Raw genomic sequence first — 22,314 nt, 5'->3', positions numbered from 1 at the left:
GGGTTTCCTCAACCGAGTCAAGTGACTTCGAGCTCAAGTACGGAAAGCCTGAAGGCACAGTTGAGTAAGCTGCGACCGAGATGCGATACGATTCTCTCAAACTGTTCGGTTCAAAAAAGGTTCAGAAAAGAGCCAGTGAGTCTTCGACGTCATGACGCAATACGTTGCACGTCGTGCCTAACTTTTTATTTTTTTGAACATATGGTAATATAAAAATATATATAAAAAGAACAAATAGTAATATTTTTGATAATCTTAACTAAGGGAAAAATGTTCACTACAACAATTTTTTTTCTTACAAATAAGGTTAAAGAGGTTTCTTTTAAACTGATCCATATTATCCTGTGAAGAAATACATACAAAAGTTTACAGTTGATTCTTTTTGTTAAGGTAAAGATTCTACCAGAATTGTTAAACAACTAAAATTAATATATTTGGGTATTTTAACTCCCCCCACACACGAAAATAACATTTTTAAATATATTTAATTATTTTCTTAAGCAAATTTTACATTCACAAATGTAAATTCTCAAATAGTAAACCTGCCTTTGTGGTCTTCTCATGGAGAATTATATAAAGTTGATTTCAGAATCAGCTAATGAGAAAGCTTTAAGAAATGTCTAAATATGCTTTACTCTCAAGATCTTCGTAATCTTAAATTAAATCGTGTAATTCCAAACACCTTTAATGCTTTTCTTTTTTTCCCCTTTTTCTCTTCTTATTTTTGTATGATATTATTTTTCCATTGTTCTATATTGTACTATACTTTTTGTCAATGGCACTTATTGATTGATATTATATTTTATGTTTTATGTACTGTTATTCAGCAATAATAATAATAAAAAAACAAACAAACAAACAAAACATGGTAGTATACGACAACTTGGTAGTATCAGTTGTTTACAATACAATAAAGAGAACAAATGCACGAAGGGAACAAACATATACATATTCATATATATATATATATATATATATATATATATATATATATATGTATATATATATATATATATATATATATATATATATATACATATATATATATATATATATATATATATATATATATATATATATATATATATGTATATGTATATATATATATATATATATATATATATATATATAAATAAATAAAATTAATATTAAATAGGCTATAGATTACAATTTTTAATTTAAAAATACAATAAAATAAAGAGGCTAGGGTTTTCCTGTATTTTTTAATTTTATTTATTGTCTATAAAAGACAGAATGTTGTTCCTAATATCCCTACATGGCATAAATTTATAAATTTAATTATGAGTTCATTAATTAGTTTAGTTTTTAATTGTATGCATTAATTCATTTATTTTAGTTAACCCAAAAGTTTTAATTTGCAGTTAATTTACCCACTCTCTAGGTGATTTTTTCTAAACATTAAAGATTTGTAACTGAAACTGTGAGAATTTAGTATAAAACAAACATACAAGCAAAACAAAATGAATTGGTTCTGGGTATTCATTGAAGTTTTATGAAGCAAAACAGTTGATTTATGCAAGAAAGTGAACTTTATTTAAAATATTTATACCTTCAAATAAGCCTCTGCAAAAAAGTATAAATAAAAAAGTACTGTTTTCCTCGTACTTAAAGCTGTTTTTATAACAGAATATAAAGTCAGGGAGCATAAACAGCATCAATTATGATACATTATTGTTTTTGTGCAGTTACAATAAGTAAAAACAAAACTACTCTCACACACAAATGTATCATTAGGCTAGTTATAAAAAATGAATCCTGATATCCACATTATCACACACATAATTATAATCGCATGATTTAAATGAATTTATCATTTTAACTTGAGAAAAAGCTAAAATATTACAAATTGTAAAATTAAAAAACTCAAGTTGAAAAATGGAAGCTGCTATAATGCTTTTGCAATAATGCTCTTTTTGATTGATCGCACTCAGTATTGCAAATATAATGGGTTCAAATTTAGATACATTTGTCTTTAAAAACAGATTTATGAAGTGAAGGTGAATTTCTTTCTTTTTTTCTTTCTTTTTATAAAAATTGAAATACACATTTTAACCATTTTTATGCTGCTTATATTGCATCAAAACATCTAGAATAATCACAAAAAATTAAAATGATTAAAATAAAAATGTTGTCCAGAATGTTCAGTACTTTTATCACTCTGATTGATTTGTGGAACCAATAGTTCAATCCAGTTTTGCGATTCGATTCAGTTGATTCATTGGAAAAGATCCGACTCATCCATTCTGACTCGATCACGATTCTCGGCTTTTTTATTATTATTATTTATTGTAAACAAGAAAAAAACAGCTCCATTTTGACTTTATGACGCTCTAATACTATAATATTTATTGTAATATTTTGTCTTGCCTCAATTTTATTTTTTAACATTAAGATGAAACTATCCTAAATGCATGTATTCGCGCAATCTTAGTAAATATAAAATTAATCTAGATTAATATTGTTATCAGAAGCACGATGCCCAGTGGCCGTAATCTCCACTCATTTCCTGAGGTGTGAAGGATGTCGGCTGAACGCACAGAGATCTTGTAGCCCACCGCACCGCACCGCACCCACCACACCACACAGCATCGGCTCTGATCACACTGACTCCAGCTTTATCCTCACGCTCTTTAGGGGAAATCCGCACGTCGATGGAAAAAGGGAGAAGATGATACTTTGAAGAGGGTGGACATGGAAACCCGACGCTGAGTTCCTTTAATTGTTGACCATAAGACACCATGGCCAAACAGTACGATGTGCTGTTCAGACTCCTGCTGCTCGGGGACTCCGGTGTCGGCAAAACCTGTTTATTATGCAGATTCACGGACAATGAATTTCATCCCTCTCACATTTCCACCATCGGTAAGAGTGTTACTTTCATGCATCCGTTCAAAGAGTTGCAGAACAAACAGATAAGAAAAACACAGGCGCTGCTGGGCCATTATAGTCAATGAGCCGTGAAAAGAAAGGCTGGAGAATTACAACACATAGTGAGATGCATTCACACACACAAGGTCTTCTAGTTCTTTCTGACACACTTGATTGTAAACATATGTGCTTTTTAACGCTTGACTGTCCTTTTAAAAATAATAAACAGGTAGTTTTTAATCCTATATTGCATGAATGGACCCTGAAAGTGCAGGTGCTTTGCGTGTATCCACAATTGATGCCTATAAAAGTGTCCTGTCTTTGTATTTTGCAAGTTCTTTGTGTTGATATGAAATGGAAATCAGGTTTAACTCAATTGTAATCTTCGGTCTCAGCTGTGAGCTGCTTTCCTTAAAATGAATATTTTATCACTGTGAGCTTTCAAGGAGCAGGAGTCATTTTATTTGAGTTGATTGGTTGTTATGAAAAACAGAATTCTGTGTGCTTCATAAACTTCTCATCTTTTCAGTGTTCATATAGTGTGGTGCTCCCATTGTGCAGATACATCCCGACAACAGATAAATAACTTGTAGAAGATGAACAGAGAGATTATTCTAGATTGCAAAGTTTTATCTTGTTTTTCCTCATGTGAAAGTGCACCTATGATGAAAATCCTCTTTTAGAAGCTGTTTGGACAGAACTGTGTGTAGGTATAGTGTGTCCACAGTAGGGTGATATAAAGACAATAAATCTTTATATCTTTTATATATTTTTTTTTCATTTCCTGATGTTAAAATCGGATCCAAATCCCTCCAATTTTGAGGCCGACCACAACGTGATCATCAATCATCATCAAATGTGATCAAGAATGAGATTTACAAGTTTAAAATATTTTTAAAACAGTGCATGTTTGCAATGAATTACAGCGATTTTACCGTCTTTACTTTATCACCACAGCCGCATGTACAATCATAAATGAATATAATTATGGATATTAAAGAGATTAACCTATATCCTGTCACATTTGTCAAGCAAAGCAGTGAAAAGTTAAATGTGTGCGCTGTGTGTGTGTGTGTCTGCTGTGTGTGCATGAACTTTGTAACAACATTATGTGTGACTCATCATTGCAGAAAGGCTTGAATTAACTCCACAACAAATTATAATAATCATTGGGAAAGTTCTTGCTGTAGTATTTCTGACAAACGTTACGTGAGATCTGCTTCCTTCATGTTGGGCACTGTACAGTTTATCTGATGCTGCCGGAGGTTCACACTCTCACAGGCACGGGGGAACGGTTGGTGGGGAGAACTAGCATTAAAGGTACAGGCAACCTTAACAGGTTTGGATGAAGTAAAGCGAAAGTGAATGATGTCAATTTTCAGCTTTGAGTGAACTATGTCTTTAAGACAACCATTGTGTTTACATTTTATTAATTGAATAGTATTTATACATTTTTACATATTTTAGCACTTTTTTATACATTTGTAACGCTAATTCACATGGGGCTTCAGCGTCCACTATCAGCTACTGTCTGAGCTGGTTTATTTGCATACAGCGATCTAATTGGCTGATGCTTCCGTTGGGGCTTGAAAAGTTGAGGAAGTCCCAATTTCTGCAGCGAGCAACGCTGCTGAAGCAGAGCAGAAGGGCCCACAACTCAGTTCAGCAACGCTTCACGTCACCCGTTCAAAGTGAATGGGAAGCGTTGACGCTGACGCCCCTTGTGAATGCACCGTAAGGATCTTCTTTAAAAAATGTGCTTAAGAGCTAGACCGAGCATTTGTTTTTAAAAATTATATATTTTTTTTCTAAACATTACAGATTTTAAAAAAAATTGAGTAAACCATTATTGGTTGGCTGTTGGTAATTTAAAGCTGCCTCAATATAGCTTTTGGACTATCAAAAAAGTACAGCAAGAAGGTCGCTGGTTCAAGTCCTGGCTGGGTCAGTTGGCATTTCTGAGTTTGCATGTTCTACCAGTGTTCGCATGGGTTTTCTCCAGGTGCTCCAGTTTCCACCACAGTTCAAAGACTTGTGCTATAGGTGAATTGAATAAACTAAATTATCCGTAGTGCATGAGTGTGTGTGTGTGAATGAGTGTGTATGGTTGTTTCCCAGTACTGGCATGTGGCTGGAAGGACATCCGCTGCATAAAACATATGCAGGAATAGTTGGAGGTTCATTCCGCTATGGCGACCCCTTATAAATAAAGGACTAAGCCCCCCCAAAAAATAAATAAATGAATTTCAATAGCAGCATTGAATTTTCATTATGAGATTCAAAGTGACACTTTGCTTGAAATTGTTGTCATTATTTAACACGATTGACATTATGTGAAATTTTGTTTTGCGTTCACATAAATTTGGAAAGGTAGGATGATGAGTAATTGATAACGAAATTTACATTTTATGGGAACTATTCCTTTTAATGACGCGTCTGAGGTGCTGAACTCTTACCCAAAATGTTATCCCTCTATTAAATCACATGCTTCATTAGACGTAGAGTGAATGTCAGGCTGTTATTTAGCAAAAGTTCAGGGTATGCTCTGTTGTAGAGCTCTCTTGGCGTTTCCAGGGAAGCAAAAAAAATAGACGCCTTGCTTTCGAAAATTAGACATAAGATTCCTCCTGCTGCTCTGGTGATGATTCTCCCCCAAAATCAATAAAAATTCAGAAGGTCTGACTCATTCCTGCAGCCTGCTGTCTGTCCCGCCAGTGTTTATTTAATATGGTGGGATGGATCTGTTTTGGTTAAGCAGTGATGTGATACAGAACAATCTTTCCTGCTGGAGATAAAAGCTTTAGTCTGACTGGTCCTGAGAGATGGCTGATGTCTTGCCCTAAAACATGGTTCAGTAAGCTCTAGTCCGCAGGGCTGTGACCTATATATATTGTGATACTAGGCTGTCAAGGGCTTTAGTGCTTTACTGAAATATTATTCACCATGGAAGAGATGTCGGTGTGGTCTGAAAGTTAATTTGAAGCATTAGCTAATGGAAGCTAGCGCTTCTGTATGTGCCTCAAGATGCCATGCTGTTATGTCGAATTGTTTTTGCTATAGAATGCAGCTGCCGATCGATTAGCTTGAAGATAACGAGTAAAGCAAAGATATAAGCTCTATTCCATTTCATTGTTTTCTCCAGTTAATTGTTGGAGAGGTTGTCAGCAACACTAGAGAGTTGGACTTGTTTAAATGTGTACGGCTTAATCGCTGTAGAAAATTGCACTATTGTCTTGTTACATTTATTTCCATTTCGAATTAGCCACTGTCTCAGAAAGGTAGTGTCAAAGTGATGATTTAATTGTCATGGCTCTGGCACATTATGTCAAGTTAGATACTCATTACTGTATGTCCGGTGACCATTAGATCAAAGGTCTGCTTTAATTGTCCAGAAGCCTTATGATATCAGAGGTGTAATATATTGATAAAGTTACAAATATAAGCTTAAAATTAAACTTTTATTAACATATTGACTTTTGTCCCGTTAAACTGATTGTATAATAATCATTAGATAGATGAACTTCATAATTTGTCTTGGTTTTATTGTATTGTTTTAAGTGAGGACCACTGTAGCTCATATAGCTACATAAGAAATTATTTTTTTGCATCAAAAGTACTAAAATTAGAAACTTTTTAGTGCCTTGATTTAAAGTCAGTTTTCAACTTTTAAAAACGTAGCTACAATTAAGGATTTTTACATTTTCATTCGATAATGTTTTAGGTAAGTGCTATAATTGACTTTGACAGTACTTAACTACTTAAATGCTGCAGTTTCTAAGTACTTTCAAAACCATGAATATAATTCATTAAAAATAAAATAGCGTTTGATTAAGTTTTGTCAAAACTACAAGTCATAACAATTGCCCTTGAGAAAATGGACGAAGTCTGTCCTGAAAACTGTTGCTAGGGGTCTTATCACAAAATCCACTTTTACTTGGTGTCACATAAACATGAAACCAAGCAGATGTTTTGTTGTGAGACTTTCTGCAAAAACTGTAAAGGTTCTGCCTTTTTTTGGAAAGCTCCTTTGCATTTAAAGGGACCCACCTAAAAAACGGTGTGGTTTTGCTTCTATTAAAATAGTATTTAAAGCAAAAATGGCCAAACTAGGGCCCGCGGGCCAAAGTTGGCCCATGGTAACCTTTGAATTGGCCCACCATCCCATTTGAGAATGGTTTAGAGATTGTCATTTGAAATTTAATGTACCATTTTATTTGTTTGTTTTATTGTTAAGCTACAAAAAGAAAATAAATGTTCTGAAAATAAATGTTTCAATTTAAATGGATTCAATTTTAAATGATGAATAGAGACTTTGGTGTGCGAATCAAGGCAAAGGCAGCTTCTGCTTGACCAGTGTATTCAGCATTGAACTCCACTGTGTTAAATGTGGTTATGTTTTTATCACAGTAAGTTATATATATATATATATATATATATATATATATATATATATATATATATATATATATATATATATATATATATATATATATATATATATATATATATATATATATATTTTTTTTTTTTTTTTTTTTTTTTTTACCACATTAGTTAATGCAAAGTAATGTTTTCTGTTTATTTTTTAATATTATGAAAGGAATTAGGCAATTACCCATGCCAACTTTAATGTAAAGTAGTTTGATAAATTTATCTTTGGCCCATGGCTCTCAATGATATTTTTATTTTGGCCCCTCATGTGAAAAAGTTTGGGCACCCCTGATTTAAAGGATGATATAAAGCAGCATTTCTCAATGTGGGGGATGAGTCCCACCGGTGGGGAATTAGAGACTTAGAGCAAAATTAAGACTAACAAAATTTGGTAATTTTTGTGCCCATCTTTAATGATCCCTTTTTTTAATTGACCATGCACTCAAAAACAAAATAACGGCAGATTTAAATGTAAGCATTACTTAAAAAAACCTCAGACTGTGAAGAAAATGTTACAGTTAAATGATGAATGATTTAACATCGGAATGTTGATTGAAGCGGAACAAAAACTGTGAAGAGGCGGTTAGCGGGAGCAGGTATAAAAGTTTGGCATGGAATGGAAAGGAAAAGGCTGTTGCTTTACTGAAATTTAAATACAGATCTCATCATACAATTGAACATGACTTAGGAGTGGTAGTATCAAAACCTACAACTTCATTTGGAAGCGATGTGTATTACATAGCAGGCTCATTGCAGCCAATAAAATAGTGGATAAGATTATTAATTTTTTTTAGTTTTGTTTATTCTGCATGCAGTTTGGAAAGTGACCAAATGAAGCAAAGCACTATACTTTTTGTGACAACCCCAAGATTCCTTATTGGATTATGTGGCAGATCCTGATCATCCATTCATCCATCCATTTTCTTTTTGACTCGGTCCCTTTATTAATCTGGGGTCGCCACAGCGGAATGAACCGCCAGCATGTATTTTACATAGTGGATGCCCTTCCAGCTGCAACCCATCACTGGGAAACATTCATACACTACGACCAATTATCCCACCCAATTCACCTATACCACATGTCTTTGGACTTGTGGGGGAAACCGGAGCACCTGGAGGAAATGCACGCGAACACGGGGAGGTTATGCAAACTCCACACAAAAACGCCAACTGAGCCAGCCGAGTCTTAAACCAGCGACCTTCTTGCTGTGAGGCGAACGTGCTACACACTTGCGTCACCGTGAACCCCCCCCCCCCCCCCCCCACCCCCCATTTAGTTCAATGCATATAAATAAGAGTTGTTGTGCTAGCTTCCCTAGGATGGTGTGGCTATTTGAACGTCCTCATGTCAAGACCTGCCATCACTTTGACTTGTTAATCTTATGGTTTTGTTTTGCATTATTTATATCATGTAATTAAAGTTGTGATTATATCTTAAGTTCTTACCTTCATTATTTATCCCTAGACATTTGTTTGTTGTGCTGGATTGTTGTTCTATTAGTTTAATTTACAATAAACAATTTGCATTCAGATTATTTTGTTGCTTGAACTCTCTTTTATGTTGTGACTCAGAGGAGCGGGTCGTAACATTTTATATTCAGAATTCTAAAATTGCATTATTCTCATTTAGTTTTATTATTTAGAGAGTTGTTGTTATATGATGTCATGTTTTTATAATGATGTTATTTCAATACATTTGAAAAGTTAAACCTGAAACCCTAGTTTATTAGCATTTCGTTTGGTATTTTAAGCTGCAACTTTTTAGGACAACTGAGACTTGTGTCTCATATTGTAAAATGAAGCATAGTTCTCCTTTTAAAGGTGTATTCAATTTTTGTATGTAGTGTAGCATCATGCAGAAGTTTTCAAGTGACCACGTCATTGTGGAAATGTTCTATTCAATTAGTCTTGCATTATTAATTAATTAATTGGTTAATTATTTAGATTATATATGTTTTGAATGGAGGGTTACCAAGGTAAGCTGTGTAGTAACCTGCTCCAACATGGCCACTGTGCCAAATTAGCACAGACTGCTAATATGACTGGTGTCTTTAAGTGAGTGTAAACTTTTTTTCATGGGGTAAGAACTTCAATGCACTTTATGTAAGGAGAAGTCCTCAATCTCTGGTTTAGGTTTCTTGTTTTTTTTTTTTTTTTGTAGTAGTAGTGTTTTGTCTTCTCACTGCCTGTGATTCTGGGAGAGAGGAAGAGAAAGACGCTATTTCATCATTTTCTTTTGCCCCAGGCCAAGCAATTGAGTAGCTGTGGTGATGACCTTTCTATGTATCCCTGCTGGACGGCCCAGGGCACTAACACCACTGCTTTATTTAATACGGTTTGATGAAGACGGGGCTATGGAGCTCTGCGGTTGGCATTAAAGTAACTCTATTAAAGATGACTTTGTAATTCTGTCTTATGGAAGTATTTCATGCACTTGCTTATTCTTGTGCAACACTTGCCATCTGGTTCCAGACATTGAATTGAGTCCTTTAGAAACTGATGCAAACAACTGAGGTTTCTTTCGGTGAGTTGTCAAAAATCTGATAATTGGTCTCTTTTCTTAAATCTCGTTGCATCATAGACGGGTTAAAAATAGAAAAGACTGTATTTTGAAGAATGGAAATGCCTAGAAAAATCACTCTTGAAGGAGATGGAAAGTCTTTCGGTGGAAATTTTTGACAGATGCTCATTTATTACTGCAGTTTTGCTGTGGCATTATTTTATCTGAAGTTTCTTGCCTGTCTCAGCTTTTAAGGGAGATATTTTCTTTCAGGGCTCAAGATCTCATTATGATTTCACACCTTACAAGATTGTGTCATTCCTACTATACAGTCACATAAAGACATGTGGTATAGGTAGATTGGGAAGGCTAAATTGTCTGTAGTGTGTGAGTGTGAATGAGAGAGTATATGGGTGTTTCCCAGTGATGGGTTGCAGCTGGAAGGGCATTCGCTGCATAAAACATATGCTGAATAAATTGGTTGTTCATTCCGCTATGGTGACCCTGGATTAATAAAGGGACCAAGCCAAAAAGAAAATGAATCAATGAATGAATCAAACTTTTAACTCTTGTTCAAGGAAATCATGTAGGTTTTCCTTGGAGTTTTCTTTGGATACCAACTATTAATTTCCTGTACTGTTCCTTATCCCAATCATTTAAACTTTATACAAGTGATATAAAGCTTGAATGACAAACAAACAAAGCCCAAATTTGAGGATATCTATCCATATATTTTAGTTATTAAATAGCCTACAATACATTGTTAGCTGAACATAACCGATTTAATCTTAAACATCACCCAACATGTGTCTGACAGCGGAAAGAAAACAGAAACATTGTTTGTTTTCAGAATTTGACTACACAGACAAAACATGTCAGGTCATGTTTTGTCTAGCTCAATTTATTTAAAAAACATGACCAGTTCAACACTTCTGATTGGTTACTGCATTCAAAGTACAACAGAAACACATCTAATTGGTTATAAGCCTTAACACTGCAAAGAAATGCATAAGTTACAATGTAATTGGAGTTTAGTAACCAGCCTGATCTCACAAGGAAACATACAGTTGAAGTCAGAATTATTAGCCCCCATCCCCCCCACCCCCCACGAAATTATTAGCCCCCTTGTTTATTTTTTCCCCAATTTCTGTTTAACCGAGAAGATTTTTTTCAACACATTTCTAAACATAATAGTTTTAATAACTCATTTCTAATAACTGATTTATTTTATCTTTGCTATGATGACAGTAAATAATATTTGACTAGATATTTTTGAAGACACTTCTATACAGCTTAAAGTGACATTTAAAGGCTTAACTAGGTTCATTAGTTTAACTAGGCAGGTTAGGGTAATTAGTCTACAGAACAAACCATCGATATACAATAACTTGCCTATCGAAAAAAATAGCTTAAAGGGGCTAATAATTTTGACCTTAAAATGGTGTTTAAAAAATTTAAAACTGCTTTTATTCTAGCCGAAATAAAGCAAATAAGACTTTCTTCAGAAGGAAAAATATTATCTGTGAAAATGTCCTTGCTCTGTTAAACATAATTTAGGAAATATTTATAAAAGGAAAAAAAAATTCGAAGGTGGGCTAATAATTCTGACTTCAACTGTAAGTATCTTTTGGTTTTAGTTGAAGTTCAGTCATACAAAAAAGTCAGATTTTAAAAAGAAGGCATGGCACCCAACCCCACGTTCAGATAGTTTAGTTTAACTATATGGGTAATGCCCACTTATCTTTAATTTGAGTGGATTTTTTTGCCCCCAAGCTCCTGTTACTCTGGTCATTGCATGTGTTATGTTGTCAACTTGTGATCAGTTCATAAGATCTGTCAGATTTATTGACAACTGATTAAGTCACCAAATGTGATTATCAGCAGTTACCGATCAGCCTTACTTTCACATGTAAATAATTATTGGGAAATTATAAGATATTCCAGCTGTTTGTATTTTGCACGTACATTTACATTCATTCATTTAGCAGATGCTTTTAAGTGATTTACTAATGAGGTTAAAAGAAGCACTTCAAATTGCCAGAACATCAATTCATTTTGTTTGAAATTTTGCAAACAAAACTTGATTAAAGAGGACAAAGCGTGCTAATTAGCATTACTGTAAATATGCCAGCATTAGCTGGCTAATTTCCAATTCCAGTCCTGTGGTCAGAGCGACCATAAAAACATTAGCATTAACAAATGGGCTAGATTTTTAATTGTTAATCATTTTTCTTTTTGTCATGTATGTCTAATAGCACATTGAATCCTGTTTGCAGCTGAATATTGCATAAATGTTATCTGACAAAAGCCAGATCACGAATAACATCTTCCAGCAAGTGAGATCAGGTTGTTGAGAAAACAGCAGGACAAAGATAATAATGTTTTAGCAATGGATTTGATTAAGTCTGTTCTGCTTTGTGTTGTTTGTCAAGCTCCTTTTTTATGAAATGGCAGAAAGCAGCATGAAAATAAATAGAAAGTCAATTCAAATAAAATAATCCCACATGTAAGCTAACATCTTATTTTCACTGGTTTTGTGTTATTTATTTTGTATGCCATCTTGTATGCCATTTTTATTGTTTTTATTTGTTTAAACATATTGATGTTAAGTTTTATGTAGATTTTACGAATCATATTACGAAGTTGGTAACAGTGTGAAGGATTTGTATGTGGTCCACGTTTCAGTTGACTGTGAAACATGATGATATGTGCAGGAGCATGGCTGCAAATCAAATACAAAAGAGAAAGCATCAATTATTAATAACTGATTGTACTGTAGTCACTGTATATACATTAGTTCTTGTGAGCTGTTGCTTTTTTGTGCATTAATTTTGCATGGTAAAATAAAACCTATATTGCATGATAGGTTTTAATTTGCTTCTTTTGACAGATAATTTTGTCAGTACCTTAACCAAGATTGCGGTTACTTATGCCATTTATATTTTGATGGTTTAATTAAACTTCTTAAAATTAACTAACTTACAAGATCTGACTTTTGATAGCGTATAAATGTCACCTAGAGGCACTCTGTATTCTTCAAAATGTCTGAAATGACCCACCAATATGCACTCTCATTTGTAGTTCTCATTTCTCACAATCTCTGCTTATTTTCTTCAGTCTCTCGGCTCTGTTTTTCTCAGATCACTTGATCAGGACAAGTAAACTCCCGTGATGGCATTGATTATATTTAAGGGTTTTTGTTTAAAGCATTCATCAAATCTGATGATATTTAGATTTGATTCAATATGACATAACTCTGTGTTTATGCTAAAACATTTAAAATCACTATGAAATGTTTTTTGTTTTCTTCTCTAGGTGTCGATTTTAAAATGAAGACCTTAGAGATAGATGGCATTAAAGTACGGATACAGATATGGTATGTTTTTTTTTTTTGAGTGTGTGAGGATAATATAACAGTGTTTGGTCAGTTTGTTTTGCTCATGGAATGTTTCTGTATGTCTACAGGGACACGGCGGGTCAGGAGAGATATCAGACCATCACTAAGCAGTACTACAGAAGAGCACAGGTGACTTTCACAGATTCAGTAATAGATAGTCATATACACTCTTTTTTTCAACAGCCTGAACAGCATGCTAGTTCACAGCTTGAGCTATTGATAGTTTGGAGCTGATTTGATTAGCGTACTTTCAAAGAACTGGTGTGCTTTTCCATGGCTAGAGAATTGCATACAGAGCTAGGTCTGTAACAATGTTAGCCAGGGTGTCCGTGGGGTCCTAAAATGTCTTGAATAGCAAAAACAAAATGGTATATTTACTGAAATATTGGCTTATAGGCTCTTAATCATTTTAAATGGGTCTTAATTTTCTTATATCCGTGTGGAGTTACCCAATCGGGCCAACACCCATGCAATCACCAACAATACATCTCAATAAACGTTTTAACAAAAAGTAATTTAACTCTCTTTGGCAATATGGTTTCATTCTCTTCTCTACAATAACATTTGTTTAAAAGTTCTCCATATATTCATGGTGGGGACACTGACCCGGACAATGTTGTGCATATATTTAGATTTTTATCATTTTAAAAACTTGTCTTATTTCTTTATTTCTTTAAAAAAACGTTATGTTGAATAATGTATATCACTGGAGTATACTTGTTTTGGCACATTGTTTAAAATACGTGGTTAAGAAATAACTTGTTTTTGTTTTTTTGATGAAGCAAGTAAAAATCTTTTTCTTTTCCATTAGAAAAAAACTTTGTTTTGGCTAATAATTTTGACTTTTTATATATATAGTTGAAGTCAAAATTATTAGCCCCCCCTGGAATTATTAGCTTCCCTGTTTATTTTTTTCCCCCAATTTCTGTTTAACGGAGAGAAGATTTTTTTTTAACACATTTCTAAACATAATAGTTTTAATAACTCATTTCTAATAACTGATTTATTTTATCTTTTCCATGATGACAGTAAATAATATTTGACTAGATATTGTTCAAAACACTTCTATACAGCTTAAAGTGACATTTAAAGGCTTAACTAGGTTAATTAGGTTAACTAGGCAGGTTAGGGTAGTTAGGCAAGTTATTGTATAATGATGGTTTGTTCTGTAGACTATCAAAAAAAAATTTGCTTAAAGGGGCTAATAATTTCGACCTTAAAATGGTGTTTAAAAAAATTAAAAACTGCTTTTATTCTAGCCGAAATAAAGCAAATAAGACTTTTTCCAGAGGAAAAAATATTACCAGACATACTGTGAAATTTTCCTTGGTCTGTTAAACATCATTTGGGAAATATTTAAAAAAGAAAAAAAAATTCAAAGGGGGGCTAATAATTCTGACTTCAACTGTATGTGTAACCCAGGATCACAAAACCAGTCTTATTATGCACAGCTATATTTGTGGGAAAAGACAAAAATGCTTTGTTTGAGCCTAATTTAAGTCCAGTTTATTTTTATAGCACTTTTCACAATAATTATCGGCCCAAAGCAGCTTTACAAAAGGTGCACGTTATTACTTTATTAGTCAAAGTTGTGTACAGAAACATGATGTAAAAATTATGAATTTTATTTTATGCCAAAAAAAGATGTTTCATAAAGATATTTAGTAAATTTCCTTCCATAAATAAATCAAAATGTAATACTTGATTGGTAATATGCATTGCTAAAAACTTAATTTAGACAAATTTAGACTGTTTTATTTATTCTTATTTATTATATATATTTTTGGTCAAGGGTCATGTGGTCCTATGTGTGCGTGTATTTTTACACACATACTTTTGAGTGCAAAAGAGGAGCAGACACGCTTTGGGACACACTTCCTCATAAACCGTACTGTTGCTTGGTTACATGAACTGTCAATCGCTTCCTCCACATTTCTTATAGAATTAACTTCCTACTGTACTGAACGGATTTAGCATGTAAATCTTCATGTAATTGTGCAAATAACGTTAATTACCAAAGCTGTCAATATAAAGTTCACAATGTTGTTGCAAATGAAATGTAATGCACGAAACAAAAATAAATAAGATGAAATAACATGAAATAAATGTTTAGCACTGTGAATTTCTACTGGAAATAGTCTTTGGAATACTAATTTAAACACTGCGATTATGGACTATACCATTTAGGATGGATAGTATACTATTTAAGACCGATAGTTATGTGAATTAGGACTAAACACACCCTCAATAATGGCAGACATTGCATGCTATTGATGTTTTTTGCTATTGATCACTTTTCTGGGTTTCTTAGTGGTCGTCTCTGAACCATACATTTAAACTACATTGATGATGGAAGTAAGGTTATTATCTAATTAAGGGGTCAGGACTAATTGGGACACCTGTTGCTGTCTATATACACTCATTATTAAGTATGGTTGGATGATTGTGTATCAACAGGGTATATTTCTGGTGTATGACATCACAAGCGAGCGCTCATTCCAGCACATCATGAAGTGGGCCAGTGATGTAGATGAGGTGAGGCTGTGCAGTTTATAGCACATCTGTCTTATTACTGGAACCAAATATAACCTGATCCATATTTCTATCCCTTCATTAAGATTCCACCACCCCTCTTTTTCCTCTTCTGCTCTTCTCACTTTCAACAATACATGAAGGGGTTGCCTTTTAGAGCCGCAATGCAAATGTGGAATTTCAAATTTCAATGTTATAAATTTAAAATGAATGGTAGGAAAGTAAATGCAATGGTTAAATCTTTCGTTTGATTGTCTGTCTGATTAGTACGCCCCTGAAAAGGTGCAGAAGATACTTGTTGGGAACAAATCTGACGAACATGAGAAGAGACAAGTAGCTACAGAACAGGGAAATAAGGTAAATAAATAATGCTTCCTTCCTGTGGGCTTCATCTGTCATTAATGCTACCATTGTCTTATATGATAAGCCTACTGTACTCTGTAAATGTCACCTGATTATTCGCATTATGCCAAAATTTAATTGGCTAGCAAAAAATAAGTTAACTAATAATTTGCATTGGAGTAAAATTTAATTCATAAATACTGTAAAATGAGCTTGCAATGTGCATCATGTCATAATAATAATAATAATAATTTTTATTTATATAGCGCCTTTCCAGAGCTCAAGGACATTTTACAAAGAATGCAACAAAAAAAGATGGTACAAGATGCACAAACATACAGGAAGTCAAATATAACAAACTGGAAATACAAAAACCTAAGAGACAAATAAGCAGAGTGCAGGTAGATCAGATAAAGTGGTCAGTTTGGCAGATCAGAAGTGTAGAATTCAGAAAACAAGTGAGTTTTAAGTAAAGGTTTGAATTCAGAGATATTATTAGCAGACTGAAGTGAGCGTGGTAGAGTTCCAGAGTTTGGGTGCAATAACACTAAATGATCTGCCCCCCATTGAAGACATGTAAGCAATAAAATGCAAATAAGTGGCTACTAACACTTTGAGAGTAAATTAAAAACTTACAGGCAAAACAAAATAAATGTCTAATAACGATCAGGACTGTTTGCTGTTCAGTAATAATGTTCCGTTTGTTGCAAAGAGCTCAGTGTATTGTCATGACTAGACAAATGCCGATCTTCAACAATTGAATAATGATGATTAACAAACAAACATTCACTCAGTATTTGCAATTCCAGATGCTTGGAGACTTATTTGCTAAGATTAATAGTTCAAACATGAACAGTTTCATGTTAATCTGGCCTACTACATGTTGAAATATTAATTGAAATTTCTGTGCCCTGTTTTACATTAAAACTGTTCAGTAAGGCTCCAATAGTTAACATGAGTTCATTTAACTAAACTCAGGATGAAATCTACAAAAGCTTTAATTAATCTTAGCTGATGTCAATGCTCAATAACACGTTAAAATCATAGTCTTAATCTGATTACAAATCTTTTATTAAATAAAGTTAGTAACTAATACAATTCAGGGTTGTTTTAACTGACATTAACATGTTAACTGTACTAAATCTGGCCTTTTTTCAAGGTTGATTTGAATCTGTTAGCTAACATTTACTAATGAGACTTTTATTGTAAAGTGTTACCTATTGTTCTTTTAAATCCTTTTGCAATTTAATTTGGTTGAAACATTTGTTTACGCTGATGTTTAAAAAAACAAAGCAGTACACTAAGTATATTTGTTATTATACCTGTTAAACTAACCATTTTACAGTTTAGACATGCTAATAACATAAATGTCATGGGAAAATCTTCAGTAATTAATTGTATCAAGAAAATTTGATCAACCATCATCATGACCAATGGGTATTAATTTTGTTTTCCACCTGTATGTTTTTTTGTTTATGTTTTGTGACCCATAAAATGTTGATCGAAGTTGAGTTCTATTTAATGAAGCACCAAAGATTTGGTTTTTAGCTAAAAATCTTTCATTTCCTGATGCTGAAAACAAATCCCATACATCTTACTTTACACAAGGGTAAACCAATTAATCAAATTAACAGATGTATTTTTGGGGGGTGAACAATCACTTTAAAGACCTCCTTCAGACATCTCTCTGCCATTTTCTTTGTTTCTCTAGCTTGCCAAAGCTTATGGAATGGACTTTTTTGAGACAAGTGCCTTTACCAACCACAACATTACAGAGGTACAATTTTCTTCTCATTATACCTGTAGCGTACAGTCATATTTCTTTAAAGGGGTGGTCCACTACGATATCATATTTTAAACTTGATATGTAATGTTGATGTGTGAACATAAACAACATCTCTGAATGTAATACGCTTAGGATTCAATGCAAAGGGAGACACTGGCTTTTACAGATTTAGCTTAGCAAAGCTTACAGCGAAGGAATTTGGGGACTACAAAACAATACATTCAGGTTAGTGAGATCGTAAACGCTTTAGGTTATGTGCATTCACCACATGCATACACCCTGCGCAGCAACGGGGCATGGCCAGAGGCGCTGTAATGTTATAGCAGAGAAGGCTAAAAGGCTATTTCCACAGAGTTTGTTCTGTTTCTGTATTTGGGCTTCCAAAGGACACGACACAAAGAGAGAAGTGCCTACAGCTTAATTTTAATTATGTTACAGAGATTTAAAGAAAATATATAGCTAGCATTTGACGAGAGACAGCTTGCAGAATCTCTTTTAGTTCAGTTTTGAATTAGGTTAAAACTCTTCCAACCGACAAAGCTGTGGATTGTGAGCCACAACCTGTAAGTGTCTTTATTTATTTATTTTTTTCATCTATTACATGCACAGTTTCTAGCATTAACAGTATGTTGTAGTGAGGACGTAAACAAGGATGTAAACAATGGGAAATGCTGTTTGGCATCGTTAACAACTTAGCTAAAAATTCATATTTATCCATCAAATCAATGTAAACACCAACAATCTTCAGCAGTGCGTGCTTTCCGTGCGTTCTACATCTCAAATAACAAACTCGCAAAAGATATGAGAATGTTTCATATTACTTACACATGCTTATTGTGAATATATGTGAAAGACACTTGTCAGATTTTATTTTAGAGAGCAGGCGTGAGGTTCAACTGTGTTACTGTTTACACAATGCAAAGGCACTTGCTTGTAGGGGTGTGACGTAAAGCTGATTCGCGAATCACAGCAAATTAATGTTAGCTGACCAATCAGAGCCTCTTGAGGGCGGGCCTTTTAGAGAAACTAGGAAATATGCCAGTCGTTTTCATGTTAGCTGAGTAGCTGTTTATAATCAAAGTAAGATATATGAAAAAAATAACATGATTTTCTACAAATGAAGCATGAGAACACATTGCTTAGCATCTTATAAACACAACCAAGCCTTAAAAAGACACTCTGGGCCACCCCTTTAAAGAAAGGTGAATCCTGATAATTTTGTGTTTACATTTTAATTATTTACAGCTAATCTGACTATTTACAGTTGAAGTTGAACTATTGAAAGTTGTGTTTTTCTCCTTTTTTGTTTTTTAAATATTTCCCAAATGATGTTTAACAGAGCAAGACATTTTACTTTTTGTTCTGGAGAAATTAAAACAACTCTTATTTGTTTTCTTTCTGCTAGAATAGCGGTTTGAAATTTTTTAAAACCCATTTTAAGGTTATTACAAAATTATTAGCCCCCTCAAGCAATATTTTTCCGATTGTTTACAGAACAAACCATCATTTTACAATGATTTGCCTAATAACACTAACTTGCTTTTAACTTGCTTATTTAAATGTCACTTAAGCTGAAAACTAGTATCTTGATAAATATCTACACTCTAAAAAACATTGAGTTATTTATTTCACCCAGTGGTTGAGTTAATATTTGGTGCTTTGTTGGGTTATTTTTAACCTTTATTGGATTATTTATTAATGATTCAACCAGTTGGGTTAAATATATGGTGTTTTGTTGGGTTATTTTAATCCTTTATTGGGTTATTTATGAAATAACTCAACCAGTTGGGTTAAAAAAAATTAATTTCAACAGTCAACTGTTTTAACTGACCCAGAACAGCTGTATTAATATGTGTGCGTAATGTTGTTTTTGCATTATAAAGTTTATTCAAGCTCTAAAGCAATAATGTTTTTTTTTAATTAAATTACCTCTCCGTGTCTTGTTTTTTATATCTGGTTCACCAGCACTCTTAATTTTATGATACAAACACGCGCATCACAGCAGATCTATATACAGATAAAAATGCTTTCTCTACCTCAGTGTTCACCACAGTTTTTTTTTTTTTTTGAGGAAATAATGCATTTCCCAGAGATGGGTTGCAGCTGGAAGGGCATCCGCTGTGTAAAACACGTGCTGGATAGGTTGGTAGTTCATTCCACTGTGGCGACCCTGGATTAATAAAGGGACAAAGCCAAAAAGAAAATGAATGAATAAATAATGCAGATATTTAGGAAATCCAGCAGTTATTCTCGCCTTTAGGACCCAGCGGAGACATCAACCCAATAATAATAATAATTTATTATTATATAGTGGTTAAGCCACTTTTTGGCAAAATAACCCAACAAATTAGTTCTTTTTGTGACCCAAATTGATGGGTTAACCTTAACAACTTAATGGATTGGGTTAAAATAACTATTAGTTGGGTTATTATTAACCCAGTGGTTTTTTGAGTGTAGTAAAATATTATGTAGTGTCATCAAAGCGAAAATAAAGGAAATCAGTTATTAGAAATGAGTTATTAAAACTATTATGCTTAGAAATGTATCACAAAAAAATCTCGTTTTAGTTAAACAGAAATTATGGGAAAAAACATACAGGGGAGGCTAATAATTCAACTGTATGTGTTTTGGTTTTTCCAGTCTTTCACCCGACTGGCTGAATTAGTATTACAAGCCAACAAGAAGGATCTTGATTTGCTGGGAGGATCATTGAATGACGAGTTGAATCTGGCTGATTTGGAGGAGCAGGAAGGTTTGTGTAATGTTAGCGACGACACTCGAAAGTCCTGCTGGTGCTGAGGACGGAAGGTGACATGACTACTTCAGTTCAGTTGGATATTTACATTGTATTTATTATTCATTTCACAAGGTATGGTAAAAACGGTGTTTGGTGCCTTTAAATGGCTCATATCCTGCTGTCTCTTATAAATATTATTTATTTTATAGTCAGTATAAATTAAGATGACACGGAATACTTATATATGAATATTTTTCAGTTGGAAAAAATGCACCACAGAGCAACAGTACATTTATTTTGTTATGCTTATTCAAGCCACATGTTTAGACTCAGCTATCTTTTCTTACTGATCAAATGTTAAGAAGAGGTTGATTCAAGTGTGCGACGGCATTGACAAACTGTCTTACTAAACAAGATTGTACGCCTAAAGCAGCCATTTGAAATCGAATATTCTTTCTTGCATTACCCTGTTGAGCTTCATATGAATATATCCAGCTCTCATTTGACTTTCTATAGAATTCTCCCAACTCTAAAACCTTGACCGCAAATACTTCACCTTTACTGAATGCTCTTTCAAGATAATACATTTATTCTTGGGTGACACATTTATGAAGCTAGTCTCTCATGTCGGTGTCACAATATGAGCTTCTTTTCACTGTAAAAAAATATCGTTTTAGTTCACTGTGATTGCAGATGAATGAATCTTATTATTATTATTATTCTGAGGTTGTTATATGACAATGTTATCTTATACCAGTACGTCATCATGCACTTTTTTCCCCCATCTATAGTCTATATTTAGCTGATTTAGGATAGTTGGAATGTTTCAACTTTTACTCCATTTATGATCCTGCTTTAGTCGACACATTTTACATCCAAACTTGATTGAAATGTATATGCAGAATGATCTACATGGGTCGGTGTTGCTAAAGATTCGATGTAAATGACACTATTATGGAATTTCTATGTGTAAATGGTATTGTACTATGTTGATTTAAAGGAACTCTTGAACAATGCTGATGTGTTTTACCTGTGTTATATGAGAACTTGTTGAAATATGTCCACAAAAGGGAAGAAAAAGAAGTTGAAATGCGTATGTGGTTATTTATATTGAACTGTGATATTGTGGTTCTCTTCTCGGGGGCATATATTTATGAATAAACATTTCATTATAAAAAGAGGATTTTGTTATAATGACGGTTACGCCTGTCACAAAAATCAATATATCGACTTATCACACAACACGTGGACATGGCACAATCATTTTTGGTGATGCAATATATATCGCCCATGCGTAACCAATTCTAGCTACATTTTAGCTGATGTGCAACATCTCTACTTCTATTGGAGGTGTCAGTATGGTTAAAAAACACTGTAATTTTTACTATAAATTGCTTTAGTATATTTTCATGTAGGTGTCTGACAACTGAAAATAGATCTGGTAGCAGGTATCGCAGCCTCTGTTACTTTTTAGCTTGCACTTTATTATTATTATTATTATTTATTTAGGATATGCGTTTTCACATTCTGATTCCAAAGCCTGATTATTAAGTAGTTAAAATGACTATAATTAAATTAAATATTCTTAAGAATGAAATCTTATGTTTTTTAGAAGTGTACTTGCATTTGTGATGATATTATAAATAAGTACTAAATAACAATTGACAAATTGGAGGCAAAAATGAAAAGGGTTTTTTGTG

The 22,314-nt window shown here is 33.5% G+C and overlaps 1 protein-coding gene across 1 annotated transcript; it reads left to right on the top strand.

The window, feature by feature from the left end:
* Positions 1 to 2,544: 2,544 nt before the first annotated feature.
* Positions 2,545 to 21,280, top strand: rab15 (RAB15, member RAS oncogene family). Its single transcript, XM_056481022.1, has 7 exons — positions 2,545 to 2,883; positions 13,136 to 13,196; positions 13,286 to 13,346; positions 15,675 to 15,752; positions 16,017 to 16,106; positions 17,803 to 17,868; positions 20,518 to 21,280. The coding sequence occupies exons 1-7, from the start codon at positions 2,760 to 2,762 to the stop codon at positions 20,674 to 20,676; spliced, it is 639 nt and encodes a 212-aa protein (XP_056336997.1). The 5' UTR covers positions 2,545 to 2,759; the 3' UTR covers positions 20,677 to 21,280.
* Positions 21,281 to 22,314: the final 1,034 nt, after the last annotated feature.

The sequence above is a fragment of the Danio aesculapii genome, chromosome 20 (genome assembly GCF_903798145.1).
Source record: "Danio aesculapii chromosome 20, fDanAes4.1, whole genome shotgun sequence".
Taxonomy (NCBI): Eukaryota; Metazoa; Chordata; class Actinopteri; order Cypriniformes; family Danionidae; genus Danio; species Danio aesculapii.
The sequence above is the reverse complement of the archived record's forward strand: the minus strand, read 5'-3'. Positions and strand labels throughout refer to the sequence as shown.